The 17,199-nt window shown below is 42.3% G+C and overlaps 1 protein-coding gene across 2 annotated transcripts in view; it reads right to left on the bottom strand.

Annotated features, from left to right (window-relative positions):
* The window catches only part of LOC310703641 (calpain-8-like), a 41,002-nt gene extending 24,202 nt beyond the window's left edge, over positions 1-16,800 (bottom strand). For both annotated transcript variants that reach the window (XM_083496084.1, XM_083496085.1), the window contains exons 1-9: positions 16,472-16,800; positions 11,273-11,342; positions 10,224-10,342; positions 8,933-9,066; positions 6,760-6,928; positions 5,830-5,913; positions 4,400-4,485; positions 1,395-1,469; positions 211-371 (exon numbers count right to left, since the gene is read on the bottom strand). In XM_083496084.1, coding sequence (XP_083352210.1) covers positions 211-371; positions 1,395-1,469; positions 4,400-4,485; positions 5,830-5,913; positions 6,760-6,928; positions 8,933-9,066; positions 10,224-10,342; positions 11,273-11,342; positions 16,472-16,708 — 1,135 coding nt within the window. In that variant the 5' untranslated portion in view covers positions 16,709-16,800. The remainder of the gene's footprint in view (positions 1-210; positions 372-1,394; positions 1,470-4,399; positions 4,486-5,829; positions 5,914-6,759; positions 6,929-8,932; positions 9,067-10,223; positions 10,343-11,272; positions 11,343-16,471) is intronic.
* Positions 16,801-17,199: the final 399 nt, after the last annotated feature.

Here is a 17,199-nt window from a genome sequence, read left to right as displayed (position 1 = left end):
GACAACAGAAATAACTCTTAAGTTGCAAACTGAATGATCCCTGCTGTTGCACTTCCAACAGGCACTTGGGAAAGAGCCTGGTCTACAATTGCCCCCATTGGCTCAAATAGTGAGACCACTGAAATAATCTGCAGGCAGTCCTACAGTACAGAAGCTTCCCCTGTCAACAATAGCTATGGCTAGTGATTGCCTTCTCCACGGTGACATTACCTGGGTAATTTTGGCACCCACCGGCTGTGGAGCCCCGTCTCCAGTTTCCGTTGAACAAAGTCATACCCCATTTGCGGACATGGTTGCTTGTCAGGGTGTCAGGAGTCAAGTTGCAGATCTCAAGCCTTGTGAAGTTCCTTTGAAAATCTGAGAAGGACATCCTGCCATAGGAGCAGAGCATACGAGAGTGCTTAGTGAGTCTGGAACAAAGCCATTATCCACTTGCCATTGATTTATCTTCTACCGAGACAGCAGGCAGCAATAGCACAAGGGAATTATTTGGCGTTACAAAGCTCTGAAACTTCTAGGAATCCCCATCAATAATGGAAGGCCTACAAATTCTCAGTGATTAGTCTTCTTGCGTCCAGTCAGTCATGCTATCCTTAGCTCATACCAAATTAGAGTCTAGGACTTGCCATTCCCACACTGGGAACTGCTTCCCACATTACATTTCAAGGGCCAGGTCTAAATTGCTGGGGATCCCAGGGCAGTAAATGATACAAGTCCCTCTCTTACCAACAGTTGTCATGACAGAGAAGAGCCAACTGTACTGGCAAATGACTGTAAAGAACAGCAGCCTAATAGCCTGGTCTACTCCACACATATATTTCTGCTGCCAGGGAAGGAAGATGCTGCATAGCAGTCTCTGAACACATGCAGAGTGTTTTTATTTTACCGCTAAGCTGTAGTTGTTTGACTCAGCATAAAGCAGCTTCTTAGGTTCCTGTGAGGTTTTTTGCCAGGAGTGTGATGTGGGTATGTTCATCCCTTTCTCCCCCCGATGCAAGTCCAACAAAAATCTTCACTGCCACAACTGCTATTAGCCAATTGTAGCCACAAGGCATCATTGATGTATTACGGTATTTTAATATTTTGTTGGAAGCCGCCCAGAGTGGCTGGGGAAGCCCAGCCAGATGGGCGGGGTATAAATAATAAATTATTATTATTATAAATTATTATTGCAAGGGGGCGATTTTCATCAGGACTATGCGAGGAGTGAAAACATGAAAACCTCTCTCCTTATGTGCCACAGTCCTGACAAAAATCTGGCCTCCCTTCATCTGCTGTTAGCAATTAGAAGGCAAATGACACAGCACAAGTGATGCATTTAACATCACATCTAGTGTCACCCTCACACTGCAGCATGTTTATCTACATTCTGCTATTGATTGAAAGGTTCTTACCAAAATTCACCATCATCTGCCTGCTTATCCAGAGCTGCTTTCTGCTTGGGGTCAATATAATTCCATTGTGGAGCACTGCAGGAATAGGAGAGCATTACAAACCAAACATTTCGCCACTACAAATTAAGCATGAAATAGTTGCATATGTGTATGAATGCAGTCCTATCTCTGAGCCCCGAGGGACCTCAAGGGTGCCACCACTACAGGCGCTGGGTTCTGTCCAACTCGGAGACAGGGGTGCGTACGCATGATGTCACACAACCAGAGGAGACTGGGAGGGCTGCCACGGCTGCGAGAAGGCTGACAGGGCCCGTTGTATCCATGGGAAGGCTGGATGGGGCCCTTCACAGCTGCGGGGGGGGGGGGTGCCAGTACTGCGTACCAATGAGTACTTCCAGAAAATGGAGAGCGTAATGCTGGTGGTCAACAAAAGAGGTTTAAAGACTCTCTCAAGGCAAATCTAAATAAAATGTAGTATAAATACCGACAACTGGGAAACACTGGCCTGAGAGCGCTCCAAGTGGAGAACAGCTTTTACCAAAGGTGTCATGGGCTTTGAAGACACTCGAACTCAGGACGAAAGGGAGAAACACGCTAAGAGGAAGGCATGTTTGGCAAACCCTCACCGTGATCAACTCCTGCCTGGAAACCTATGTCCCCACTGTGGAAGCACGTATGGATGCAGAATCGGCCTTCACAGTTACTTACAGACTCACTGTTAAAACTGTGTTTATGGAAGACAATCTTACTCGGCTACGAGTGATCGCCAAAGAAGAAAGAAGACTGCCAGGAAAAAAGTACTGGCTATAACTCCCATCTGTCCTCGCCATCGACCATGCTGGCTGGAGCTGATGGGAGTTAGAATCTCACAACATCCAGAGAACCACAGGTTCCACGCTGCTGGATTAAAAGTCACATAAAGTGATAAAAAAGAAGTGTTAAACGTTTTATAATTTCCGACTTAAATCATTTTTATTGTACGATTTATTTTTAAAACTGAGCCCTTTTTGATGTGAGTTTAATACCTGAAATCTAATCCTTGTTTATGTGCCTGCTGTTTGGCTGTTTTTTATATGATTATTTATCTACTGATATGGCATTATTCATGAGATACAGTAGTAAATTAAATCTGGAGTTGGGGATAAAGCAGAAACAATTCCTTATTTACTCTGGGGATACAAGGAACGCTCTGCTGAGAAGAAAAGAAATATTCTTGGACTCTCCACTGCTCTAGGGAGATCCTGATCACATGCCTCTCAAATGAAAACATTTTAAATTTCTGTAAATAATAAAAATAAACTTCCAGAGATGGTTTAGTGTACAGTTAATTCTGTTTCAGAGTAGGAACTCTTTCTTTGCCAGGTGAGCTGACCTCTGGAACTCTCTCCCTGGGGAAATAAGTCTTCTCCTGCTCACTGCTAGCCTTTAGATGCCAGTTAAAGACCTATTGATCTGCCCAGGCCTTTGGGAGTTAAGTCCCCAGGGACCCAACAGATGGAAATGTTAAGACTGTAGCTCTGGAAGTTTGTGTTTAGATTTTTAATGGTGGTATGAAATATTTTGTAACGATGGATGATGGGAGAAAGAGCAGTATACAAATCAATCAATCAGTCATTCAAATAAATAAGCATGTGGTGTTAAGAGTGCAATCCTATACTTTATATGCCTACCAGGAAGAAAGCCCTATTGAATTCAATGGGACTAACTTCTGAGTATACATATATAGAATTACACATGTATAGAACTGCATTTAATGTCCAGATTTTTTTAGAATACAAAATAGGGTGACATCTCAACACAAGTGGCTCCAGGGGAGCAATTTCATTGGGATCACTGCAAGGGTTAAACTCTTCCAATAATCCTGATAATTATCAGCTCCCACCCTTTACCTGGTGCTTACATTTATTTCAGTATGTGCGTAAAATGCAAAGGTGCAGTTAGCCGTTGTGTCTAGCTCGGCCCCATGTTCAGCCGGGCTTAAGAATCCTCTTAGAAATACTCTTTTTCCTATATGTTTCTGCTCTACTATCCAGGCATGAAAAGCCATGGGTGTGAGTTAATAGATAGCCCTCCTAACTTATTAATATTACTTTCTTCCTTTCGGCTGTCATTTGATATATTAACTTTGCCAGATGTAATTTTAGAGGAACTTCATATGTTATACGGCAGAGCCAGTGACAATGTAAAAGAGATTGATGGCTCCTTTTTTTCCATCTCATTTCCAGGGCAACGTTCAAAAAATCAACACGAACATCTTCCCAGTCAGATGCCCTTACTACAAATGCTTATAGAATGTGTGAATCTTACAGGTGGAGGGCAGAATTCAGCTAGTGTGTGGTAATTTTGCTAAGGAGACTTGGGTTCAAATCCCTGCCTTGAAGCCCTCTGAGTGACTTTGGAGCAACCACCATATCTCATTCTAATTTACCTCATGGAGCTGCTATGGAACTAACATAGGATAATCTCCTGAACTCCTTGGAGAAGGGTGGGATACATATTCAAAAAAATAAATAAATCAAGGATAGGGAACTTGTGGCACACCAGACCCAAACTCCTATCATCTAGGAGAACTAGCCATGATTTCTGGGACTGATGGGGGTTTGAATCCAACAAGATCTGGACAGCCACAGATTCCCCATCACTGATGCAGATGAATAAATGGCATTTCAGGAGTTACTATACAAGCATTGGGTGTGGGGTGGGGGTGTGACAATCTGAAGATGACCCAGGCCTAAGGATGTAAGAAAGCATTGCTTTCCATCCCATCCTGTGTTTGTCTCAACCGGCGCTGTTTCCATTCTGCCGCAGTTCATCTTCTGCCCCAAAATACATTATCATCTCACTGTCCGCTGTGGCAAAATTAGACAAGTAACATTGTATTTACATTATTTTACCCCATTCATTGCAAAGGATGCATAATGCAAATGGGGGAAACAGAATCAACTGCATATCATTTGCGTACTGATAGCAACAGTGAATACTGATATATACTGATAATAATATACTTATCACTCCAGGCCCCAGTCCACTCCACTTCGCCCCATGGATTTCTCAACCTGACTAATTTCTCCGGATGGCTGCGGTAGTTAACCTGTGGGAAGCACCACAAACAGAACATCAGGACTTTATAATCCCCCTCAGTGTTGCCATCCTGTTAGATGACAGTCCTGTTTAGAAAACATCCTGGGAGAGCCAGTGTGGTGTAATGGTTAGAGTGTCGGACCTTAGAGACAAAGGTTAAAATCCCCACTCAGCCATGAAGCTCACAGGGGACCTTGGGCCAGTCACCATGTCTCTGCCTCACTTACCTCACAGGGTTGTTAGGATAAAATTGGAAGGGGGAGGAAAACTATGTGGTATATAAATATAATAAATAAATAAATTCATTAAGAGCAAAAGCAATGTGAGCAAAAGCCGCAGCCTATGGCAAGTTTCTTAGTGCTACCACAAAACTCAAGGGCTCGTGAATTGGATTTTATGGGACACGTTGTACAATCCCTGAAACAGCAAGTTTTCCCCGGACACAAATTTTCTGAAAAACCTCCAGGGACTTCACACAGTCCCCAGAAACCTGTTCCATTAACCGGCTGTTCTTAAATGTAACCAGCTCATTCAATGGGTGGATGGAACTTTTGTCCAAAACATCAGCCCTAAAATGCTGGTTTTTCTCCTTCATTGCATTTCTACTGATGTTATGGGTTTTATTGTTATGTTCTGTTTTTGAAACCGCTTTGCAAACTTCGGTCTTAAAGTGTGCTGTAAGTTTTTAGAGAGAGGGTTAAAAGGAGTGCACTTTCACAAACTACTTGTGCCATTTAGTGTTGTTAGGAGTTTGTGAGTGCCAGACCACTATAACCTCCAGATCAACAAAAGGTTAGAATTAATCAGTTATTGGAATGTTAAGATTTGGGTGCCAGATTAAGCCCAATCTGTGTGTGGCTTCAGCTGTGTGCTAGACAATGCTAATCCCCTGGAATCAACAAGTGTTGAAAGCTAATTAAGCAAAGCTAAATTCCTCGTGAGGTTATAGCCTGGGGGATGGAGCAATTAAGACTCCGCTCAGAGTTAGTTAGAAGATAAGACCAGAGCTTAGAGAGGTTAGAGTGAGGAGTTATATGAGCCAGAAGCTGGAGAAAAGCTGCAGGCAGGCAGAGAGCCATAGCTGGTGTCTGTTTGGATCTGTGGAATGAGCAAGACCTCTTGGAGTGAACTCCTTCATCACAGACTCAGGTTGTATATATGTGTAAATAAACCATATATCATAAAAATACCTCAGTCTCCACTGTGCCTCATTTTCCAAAAGGAAACAAATACCCTGGAACCTTGCACCGCTCAGACACTTGGGGAGCTGTGCAACAGTATTAATTTCATGACAGTTCAGTTTGTTAAAGCTCACACACAGAGCCAGACACGCATACACACACTATATGTTTACCTCTTCCGCTCCAGTAACAGAGTAAGCATGACCTTTGACCAGCTTCAGACTTGTGATTGCTTCTGTTTCAGCTGCACTGGTTATCTAGGGCGTATAAAATTATTGTAAAAACACAACACATTGCTTTAAAATCCTAGAAGTGATTCGCTAGGGTGGGGCAGAGCTACTTTGCTAACTTCCCAGGAGGTGGTTGTCTTATGCTTACCAGGAGGGGCAAGGAGCTGTGGAGGTTTGCACAGTGCAAACACACTTGCCCCACTAGTGCATTTGCCTTTCCCAGTAAGCAATACCAGCCAGGAAGCTAGCACACTGACGCCACCTGGAGCTCCTTCTGAATCATAGAGTTGTAAGGGGGCTTGTAGGCTATCTAGTCCCACTTCCTGCTCAGTGCAGGAAATCAAATGTACATGCTGGAGCATCTACAACAGATGCCTGTCTGGCCTTTGCCTGAATGCCTCCAGCGAGGGAAAACCCACTGCCCCTTTAGATAACTGGTTCCATTATCAAACTTCTATTTCCATTGATAGATTTCTTCTCATATCCAGCCAGGCTCTACCATCCTATAACTTAAACTCTTTAGCTCTAGTCCTGACTGCTGCCCCCTCACCAGCCCCAGGAACAGAGACAACAAGTCTTTGTCCTCTTCTATGTGAACCCATCAGTCATCTCCATGCTAAACATTCTCTCCTTATGGGACTTGTTTTCCGAACCCCTGACTAAAGTCCAAGTGTGGATTCAAGCTTTGTCAAAACACCAAGTACATTTTTCTAGCTGTAGGACTCGATGCTGCTTCCCTAAAGTGGGACAATTGCTGTTCAAGTTCATGCAGATCTTCCTAACACAAATATCTGCTGCTAGCGTTCTGTCGTTTCACTACAGCATAGGTTGGAGCACAGAAAAACAATGATGATGATGATGCCAGTAACTCACATCAATGGAGCAACCCAGCAGTGAACCGGCTTGCAGGGCCTTCTGGATGATTTGATACAGGTCGGATGGAGCTTTTCTCAGATCATATGATTCAGAGATGCCACCAGTGAAATCTTCAAAACCTTCTACAGTAGATCCTCCAGCAAGAGCCTCATACGAGCCATTCAGCCTGCAGTATGGATGGTGAAGAAATTTATCTATCCACACTTCTCTAAGTGTTTTTGAAACTTTGCACTTCTCTAAATTTTGAAATGCAGCTCTCCAATAAAAATATGTGTACAAGAATGTGCATATTAGTGGAAAAAATGTGCAAAAAAAAATGTGTACATGAAAGGAGATAACACGCAAAAATGAATTCTATTAGATGAACATTCATTGCATAAACCCATATCCTAGGCAAATTTTGTGTATATTAGGAGAAATGTGTTTGGAAATTTTCATGCAAACTGGGTCAAAAACAACAGCAACAATCTTGCAATGTATGTGGAAATGAAGCAAACTGCAAACTGCATTAAGGACTGGAAGAATGAGAACCTAAAAGAAGCCAAAACTAACAGCCTTTTCAATTACTAGCCTACAGTGCAGAAAAAAGCATGAGGGCAATCTCCACACATGCACACGTCATACAGATTAAATAAGACAATTTCTCTGCCTCCCACCACACTCCCTAAATCTGCCGCAGGGAGTGAAGGGACACAGGGATTGCAGAGGGATGGGGAATAGAAATAGCTTCCCTACCTATACAATGTCATGGAATTCTACTCAATATTGATCCAGAGCAGGTTCCAATGTATAGTTAGCAGAGTAAAAACTTAAGCATTTTGCAGGACACCCCAAAAATAGACCAGAGGCAGTTGTAGTTCATCCAGCAGAGCTACTGAAGGCAAATGAGCATAATGGTCACAAATCCAACACGTTCAGGATTGGCACTGTCCATAAGAAATCCAGTTCCAGAGACCAACAAAAGACAAGGAAAAGTGCAGGTATAAACAAGGAGAAGAAGAAGGGACATGGAAGAGACTTAAGAGCCTCGGACATAAGATTACCAGGTTGATGGACTAGATGGAATGGACAGTAAGGACTGACATGACCCGAGACCAGGAAGAAGAGATGTTGGATGAAGATTGGAAGAAAATTTATAAAGAATTTTTTTTATTTAGGGAATTAGCCTAAAATTAATGAATATTAGGGAAAATGTTGGAATGAAACTATATGGTTTTAGTAGAAATTATATAAGGAGTCATGTATAATTGAGTATTAAGTTTTAAGCTCTAAGGTATTTTACGGTAAGTTAAGGTTAAATAAATCAAGGCAATTTGAATAACAGAATATGGGGAAAGATGGAAAGGATTTGTTGAGTTAATTAATAGGTTAAATTGTTAAGATAAATTATTCAATAAAAATTGAGAAAGATGGAAAGAATTTGCTGAAATAACTAATTAAACTAGAATACAAAAAGGGAGGTGTGAGGAGGTCAATGAAACAAGCAAATGGAAGTTAAAGATACGTAATATGGGATTTGTGGTTGTTGTTGTTTTCTTTTTGCTGTATTGTTGTATTGGTTTTTATGCTTTTTTTCTTTTTTATGTATTGTAGTGTTGTTTTCTATTTTTTCTTCTTTTCTGTAATTCTGAAACTTTTAATAAATATTATTTTAAAAAAAAATCCAGTTCCAGCAGACTTAACTTAAACTTACAATAACTTATAATAAGACTAAACCTTAACACTATATACAGAACACCACACCAGAAGGAAGAGAGATAGAAAGAGAAAGTAGAAAGTGAAACCCAGGCTCCTTCTGCCCTTTTATTATAGTCATCATGACCTTGACAGAAGAGACAACAGAACCAGTTTAAGCCTGCTGTACTCAGCTTCTCTGAAGGTATAATGGTAACCCAAACATCATTAACCTTTCTGCTAGTTCCTTTCACACAGAGAAGCTTCCGGAACCCTCTTGAATTAATTAGAATAGGAAAGATCTCTACACATCAAATACTTTCTGCACTAAGAAATGCAAACTGACATTCAAGTGATGAAAACCTTACCATCAACTAAACAACACTGTTGGCTACAGCCAGTGGTAGCATTAGGCACTGTGCAGAAGGTAGACTTTGACTGATAGGCCTCACGACAGCTGCCTCCATTGAGCAAAATCTAAGAATCATTTGCTTACTTGGCATAGGCCTTCTCCAACAGGGCACTCCAGAACTCACTGCCTTCTTCAGAGTGCAGGAAAAGGAGCTGCCCATTTTTGGTGGGGAGCCGGTCATCCACAACAACGTCCACCCACTCTCCGTACTGCCAGAACTGACAAAAAAAGGGGGGGAGGGAAAGCTCACGTATTGAATATCACAGTGTTTCCCAAACTTTTTTGGGCAACGGCACACCTGTTTACTGAAAAAAATCTCGCGGCACACCACCATTAAAGCCCCGCCCTGTGACGTCAGCGCGCAGCGTCACGCCGGGAGGGACGCACGAAAGTGAAAGTTTTTTTCCTCCCCCTTACCGGGGAACCTCCAAGCTTTGGGGGTGGGAGGAGGCAGCAGAGCGAGGGACTGAGGGACGGCGGCAACTGAGGCGGCGGCGGCTGTTGTGGTGGTGGCGGCGATAGCGGGCGGAGGAGGGGGCGGCGGCGGGGCTTGAGGAGCCGTCGCCGGGAGTTGCTGCTGCTGTTGTTGCTGCTGCTGCCCGGACATGCCGGCCTCCTCCTCCTCCGCTGTCTTGCGCTCCTCCCTTTTGCACGTGCTGCCCCGCCGCTCGGCACCACCACCGCGGAGCCGCCCCCGGCTCGACGCGGATCCTTGCCGCCGCCGCCTCTCACCGCCCGACTCGCCCGCCTCCCTCCCACGGCACACCAGCCAATGTCTCACGGCACAGTAGTGTGCCGCGGAACACCGGTTGGGAAACACTGGAATATCAGGCCATCAAAGGCACTTCAAGCTGGATTCAACATATAAAATCATGAGGCATAGCTAACCACTTTTTACACAATGCTTTATCTTTTCATGTACAAATAACTTTTAAGTTTGCTGAGTGAAGTCATATAGAGAGCTGGAATATCTGGCTGAGGATGGAGAGAAGAAACAGTTTCTGCTTGGTTTATATAAAAAAATTCCTTCCAGTAGCACCTTAAAGACCAACTAAGTTAGTTCTTGGTATGAGCTTTCGTGTGCATGCACACTTCTTCAGATAGACATGCATGCACACGAAAGCTCATACCAAGAACTAACTTAGTTGGTCTTTAAGGTGCTACTGGAAGGAATTTTTTTATTTTGACTATGGCAGACCAACACGGCTACCTATCTGCTTGGTTTATATCTTGCCTATACTATACACACAGAAACGTATGCAAACACATGATGGGCAAAGTCCTTCTGCCTTTTCCAGGACATGATCCTGGTTTGACATTGTTGACTACTTTTGCTTAAGTGCCTCCTACTCTATAAATAATATGGAAGAGATACCTGGAAGTGAAAAATCCCAGCGTAGTTCTTTTGGAAGCTCTGGTCTTTGGGAACAACTCGGCTTAAAATTTCTTGATCCAATGTGAGAGATGCAATAGCTGCCAAAAGCCAGCAGTCTCCTGGAAGAATCAGATTCAATGGGAGAATTGGACATTGTAGCATATGAACCTATTAATGTTTTCATTGCTGTTAAATTATGGAAACGTCTCATTTCTGTCACCGCCATAAGGAACTTGCCCTGCATTTCAAATGGGCTTGCTGATTTGTTACACTTTAAGGCATTCAACAAGTACATGTGGCAAGGATATAGAAATTTAAACTTATTTTAAATGCCATGCGCTGTAAAAAATGTTTTTTAAAAGGGCCCTTGTCATCTGAAAGCTTTAGCAGGAGTATTAACCTATGTGTACAGAGGCAAACAGCCTTTGAAGATCCACTTTAAACCATGTTATTCTGAAAGATTATGGATGTGATTCTGCATTTAAGGCAAAGCTTTTAAGGCTAAGCTTTTCTTTTCCTTGTGTGTTCTGTTTTTTTATTATTATTATTATAATAAAAAGCAGGTTGTTTGTACAATATATGGAAAGCATCCTGAGTCTTTCAAGTTCTCTTGAGAGTTGCCAGGCTGATATTTCCACTAATTTTTGTTATTGACAAAGAGACAAAGTTTAATGAAAGAAACCCTTAGAGACAGCCTGTCTCTTATTCCTCTAAATTAGACAGGGCATGCTAGTTTTAAATGAATGAAAAAAGAAAAAACCTGACACAGAAGATGAAAATGAGGGTGAAACCTGCCTCAGCTTCCTAGACTAGTCATTGGGGGGGCATGTGCAAAAAAAGCAATAAAGTTCGGATTCAAGTGACATGTTTTACATCCTGGATTCATATTGCTTCTTTGATATTTATTTGCTTAACTTATCTGGAGTTTCTTCTTTGCACTCACTTTTGTACATCTAATTAAAACATGTATGGTTTGGTGTTTGTGATGGTTCCCTCCTTCCCCAAACACCCCAGAAGACCGTGAGAGGGAGCGCTATTCAGTTACTTACCCAGTTCCCCTTGACAAATATCTGTACGAGTGGCTCCTCCCACAATGAACTGAGGGTTGGGGACTAGCTCCTGAAAACAAAAACGAATTAAATATTACATTTGCATGCACACCATTTCTCAAAATCCTGTACCAAAGATGATTCCTAACTTGTGATGTTTTAGCATCTTCGTCACCTGCAGATTTCCACTGAAACTGAGCTCTTCCTATAAATTCAGTGCTGCTCAAATGCGCTAAATGATTATCGCAATTACCTCTGCTAAGATTGGGGGAGAAATTCAATTCCGGTTTTGCATTTAAATGTGAACCTACCTAAGCAACGTGTTGCAGGGGTACCAACTGGAATAAAATATTGTGGGGTCCCTGGTAAGCCCCGCCCTGCATAAGCGATCACATGACACACACACTATTTGAATGGGAATGCACATCAACTTTGTGGGGGCCTGGCCCCCTCAAATGTTTTATTGTGGGGGCTGAAATCCCCACAGAAGTTGGCTTCTATAGCATGTTGGTTGGGAGAAGGAGCTTCCAACCTAATGGAATCTGGATTCAAAGACAAATGTTCTTGGACTGAACTGCATTGATTGCTACTTGAGTGCAATGTGTTACTTTGTTGCTTTGTAATATTTAATTGTAACTAGTTTTAAGACTGTTCTGCAGTAATGCTTTCAGATTCATTATTGGGGTGGAAAGCTCGTTTATTTTTACGTAAGTTCTAGATCAGGAAATCAGCTGAGCCACTCTAACAAAAAGACCAGAGCATCATTGATGACACCGCTTAAAACATCAAGATAATTGAAAAATTAAGCTCTGGTTGATTTGCTGAAGTTAAAAAAAATAGTCAGCACACATTCTTAAAATTGCAATTCTATGCATACTTACCTAGGAGTCAGCTCCACTGTACACAGTGGGTATTACATTTGAGGAAACATGCATAAGCTTGCATTCTTTGTCTATTTAGCATAATGGTTCACATAATTGTAGGCAGGTGCGTAAGTTCTCATTATTTTACTTTCTAAGAAACAAAGGGCTCATGAACATATTTCTTTCAATGTGCCATTCTGTCTTATTCTAAGAATGATATCCAAATTGAACTATTTCTCTGCACTTCAATTCTGAAGGTCCTCGCTCCCAAGACTGTCACCAGCACTATAGTGGTACTTCGGGTTACAGACGCTTCAGGGTACAGACGCTTCAGGTTACAGACTCCGCTAACCCAGAAATAGTACCTTGGGTTAAGAACTTTGCTTCAGGATGAGAACAGAAATTGTGGCGTGGCAGCAGCAGGAGGCCCCATTAGCTAAAGTGGTGCTTCAGGTTAAGAACAGTTTCAGGTTAAGAACGGACCTCCGGAACGAATTAAGTACTTAACCCAAGGTACCACTGTATTCTCTTTTCTGGAATAGTTTGAAGCAATGTACAAAATTAAAAACACAAAACAATCGATAAAAATGCAATCCACTGAACAAACTACCAACAGCACCACTAAAAGCTGCATAAAACCCTAAATGTTTAGGAGCGGATATAAAGCAGCAGCTCTAAAATCAAACACGAACAGCCTGTTGAAGTTCCTGTCAAATCCACACAGACACTCCAAAGGAGTTTGTTAAAAGGAAAAGGAAGAAACCTGCTCTTGATCCAGGCGTATGGCATGCTGTTCTAAATGTAGGTGAAAGACGGCAGGTGGTAGATTGTTCTGGGAATGGGGGGAAGCCAAGGTGTCACAGCTTTGGAGAGAGAAGTTTTCATTTCCCATGTAGCTGTAACTGGAAGACTCTCTGAGTCACACTATCAGATCTTGAGATGAGTTGCTGTTATTATGAGAGGTATTTTGTGTTTTCATTTTGTATCTTTATGCTGTAAATCGGCCTGTGATCTTCGGATGAAGGGTGGTACATAAAATTTAATAATACTGTACAGTGGTGCCTCGGGTTAAGAACTTAATTTGTTCCGAAGGTCCCTTTAAGAACGGTTAAGACCTGAAACTGTTCTTAAACTGAAGCACCACTTTAGCTAATGGGGCCTCCCGCTGCCGCCATGCCGCAATTTCTGTTCTCATCCTGAGGTAAAGTTCTTAACCTGAGGTAATATTTCTGGGTTAGCGGAGTCTGTAACCTGAAGCGTCTATAACCTGAAGCGTATGAAACCTGAGGTACCACTGTATTGGCCCGAATATAAGCTGAAGTTCTTTTTTCCAAATTCAAATCGTGAAAAGTTAAAGTGTGGCTTATATTCGTGACCTTACGCCACCGGCAAAGCGGTGTGGCTCCCTACCCCCAGGAAGCAGCCCGGAAGCACGGGGCAATGACACCTAGCCCACCCACTGCTCCCAAATCTCCCCAAGCAGCCAGAACGAAGGGGTAAAGGGGAGGGAGGCCACCGGCAAAGCGGTGCGGCTCCCCTGCCCCAAAGAGCAACCCGGGATTGTGGGACAATCCCATCTACGGCTCCCAAGCCTCCCCCAAGCTGCCAAATTTTAAAGGTGTGGCTTATTTGTGGGTGCGGCTTATATTTGGGCCAATACAGTAATAATAATCATAATACCACCCAGAATTGTCAAAATATCAGCATTGCTTTATACTATTCATATGGCACCAAAGATTGCTGGGTGAAAGAATGTGGGTTTAAAAAAAAAATCTGTAGCTGCTTTGAGATATCTTTAATTGTTTTTACAATTTTTCCCGTTTATTTTAATGTATTTATATCCCAAGTTGGGATTCAAGGCAGCTTGCAATTTAATAAAAAATACCAACATCGTTATAAAATTCAAAGTAGTAAGAACAAAGCAGTTAAGAACAACAGTAGTTAAAATACAACATAACACAGTAAGAACCAGCATTAGAATACTGATTATGCTGATAACAGCCCAGTGGTCAGCATCATCTGCAAGGCTGCAGCTATGAGAAAAACAAGACCGTCTTAGAGTGTTCATGTCATGAACCCCTCAATCGTAGGCTCAGGTTGTATATACGTGTAAATAGCCTATGTATCACAAAGACGCCCCCATTTCCACTGTGCCTCATTTCCAGAAAGAATCACAAAGCCTGGCTAAATGCTTGGAACCCCATACAGCTCAGAGATTGGGGAGGCACACAACTATACTGAAAACAAGCTGGAACTGCTTTCCTGAGAAATAGTCGCATGTTTTTTATTGTTTTGTTCTTCATTCACATTGCATTCAAATCTTTCTTAAGTGCCTGGAGAGTAAAAGCCTTTCTAAGGAGGTGTTTGTTCCTTGATTGTTTCATTAAAAAATGTAGTAAAAACTGCATATGCAATTTCACTGAACAGTAAACTTTATGAAGGCAACTGAAGACACACGCCCCATTCCATCCACCCTGCTGTCGACAAGAGACCTCTGCACTATCTGAAAATGCTTCCAAAACGAAAGAGAAGTTTAGGAATAGCTTTGCATGCAAAAGTTCCCAGGCCCAATTCTCAGCATTGGTCCAGGAAGAACAGTGACTCTCCATCTGAAATGTAGTACTGCCAGTTAGTATATACTGAGCGAGATGGACCAATGGTCTGACTCAGTAAAAGGCAGCTTCCTATGTTTATGTGATCTATGAAACTGTGTGAGAGAGTCAAGAGAAGCAAAAGACAATGAAATTGAAGTCAAAGGAAAGCAATTGAAAAGAACATTGGGGGGGGGATGTACTTGTCAAAAAAAAAAAAGTAACTACAGTGGTACCTCAGGTTAAGTACTTAATTCGTTCCGGAGGTCTGTACTTAACCTGAAACTGTTCTTAACCTGAAGCACCACTTTAGCTAATGGGGCCTCCTGCTGCTGCCGTGCTGCTAGAGCACGATTTCTGTTCTCATCCTGAAGCAAAGTTCTTAACCTGAAGCACTATTTCTGCGTTAGCGGAGTCTGTAACCTGAAGCATATGTAACCTGAAGCGTATGTAACCTGAAGCATATGTAACCCGAGGTACCACTGTATTATTAAAGAGAGTTTGGTTTTTTAAGCTACTTTCATTTATTTTGCAATTTGGCTTTGAAATAGGAATAGTATGCGGTCTTGCAAATGCACAAACAAAATGGCCTCATCTGCAGCTTGTGGACTAATGGGATCAGAACTTTGCTGTCCACCAGATTTTGCATTCCTCCCAATGTTGGGGTGGAGTTCTCAGCAGTTGTGATACAGGGCTTGTCCACACTTAAGCTTGTCCCGTGCCCAGAAAGTTTGGGTCTGAGCTGTTCCCCCCTCGCACCACTCCTTTCCCAGGGAAAACCAGCTCTTTAACAAATGGCAACCCACACAAAAAACCCCGATTGTCATTTGCTCTAGTGCTAATGTATGGCTTTCCCTGGGCGTGGGAGAAATCAGCGGGACAAGATGATAAGCCCACTCAGAAAGATGCCTCACTGAGTTCAATGGGACTTACTCTCAATAAAATAGGTAAAGGATTGCAGTCTAAATACATGTTTTGAAAGAAAATGGGGATAAATATTTCGAGAGAAAATACTAATTTAAGAGGGGGAAATGCATTAAATACATATTTAAACAGTATTTTCAGAGGATTTGAAGACTAATGCAGAAACAGAGCAGAATGGAATTACATCTAAAAACCTGCAAAAATGATACAGACACAGAAAGGTTTTCCCTCCCCATTTTGACAGTTAATGTGCCATCAATGTGCCTTTGAAACAGTATCTCTAATAGCACAGTGAAGTTTAAGCTTATTAAAATCTCAGAAATTGGCAGAAGGAAATCCCCAAAGAATATATTTCCAGGCATTCTCAACACTGAATGTTGCCAGATGTCCCTTATTCCAGACCACCACAACCTCAAGAACATAATAAATGGCTCTAATTTTCACACACTATATTTCCATGCAATATGTTAAATGTCCCTTAATCCAGATATTGCCACTCCAAAAGCATCCCTGATTTTAGATGCTCTGGTTGACAACCTTATCAGTCCCAAAAGGACAAACCATTGGAGAAGAAACTTCAGCATTTCTATTCTTGTTTAAATCTGCAAGATCAAGGTGATGGCCACTAGAGAAACATTAAAACAAACTCTATCTAGGGTTCAAAGTAAAATTACTTTATAATAATTTGGATTTCTTCTTACAGGCCGGTACCTTTGCTTTTTTGCATACTATTACAATCCTTGTGAGTCTGAAGAGGACACTTGGATGAATGAAATGTTATCTGAACCTGATTGATTATGAACACAATGTAAAAATCTTACCGGAGGTCGTTTCCAGATAATGCCCTGAGTTTTGGCTGAATAAGGCCCCAGATCCTTGTAGCCAAGAACAGAAGGGCAGGCGGGGAATTCCTCGTCTTTGAAGAGAGTGCCAGACTGTAAGCACTGCCTCTTCAGAGCTTCAAAATCCTGTTTTAAGTATTTCACGGCATTCTGGTTGGATCCCAGACCTTTCAGGGCTTCCTTCTCCCTGGCCAATTTAATCGCCACATTTGCCATAGCTCTGGGCTCCGTGCAAGGCAGAAGGACACAGCAGGTCTTAAAGCCTAAATGCAAGGTGGAAAGTGTGGCCAGGTGAGGGTGGAATGAGCAAGCACATTACGCCGTGCAACACCCTCGAAGAAGGAGGAAACATTCAAAGGTAAATATGTACACAATGTAAGAGGGAAAGGGTCAGGACGATGGAAGTGAAAGGCAGAGAAAGAGAATATTCCAGTGGCTGTAGCATTTATTCAGTATCCTCCAATTGTATGAGGAGCAGATACTAGCTTTCTAGTCAGCTGTTGAATTTTAAGATGTGTATAGGAGAACCGAGACTTTTTGCAGGTAGGGGAACAAACCAGACAAGGTGAAGGGGAGTAAAGTTTGCTGGACGATTCAGGACAGCCCATAGAAAGTGCTCCTTCACAAAGTACATAGTTAAACTGTGGAATGTTCTCACTCAAAGAAGGAGTTATGGCGGCAAACCTGGATGGCTTTAGAAGAAGATC

Source organism: Podarcis liolepis (genome assembly GCF_965112155.1).
Source record: "Podarcis liolepis genome assembly, chromosome: 3".
In the NCBI taxonomy this organism is placed as follows: domain Eukaryota; kingdom Metazoa; phylum Chordata; class Lepidosauria; order Squamata; family Lacertidae; genus Podarcis; species Podarcis liolepis.
This window is presented reverse-complemented; position numbering and strand designations above follow the sequence as displayed.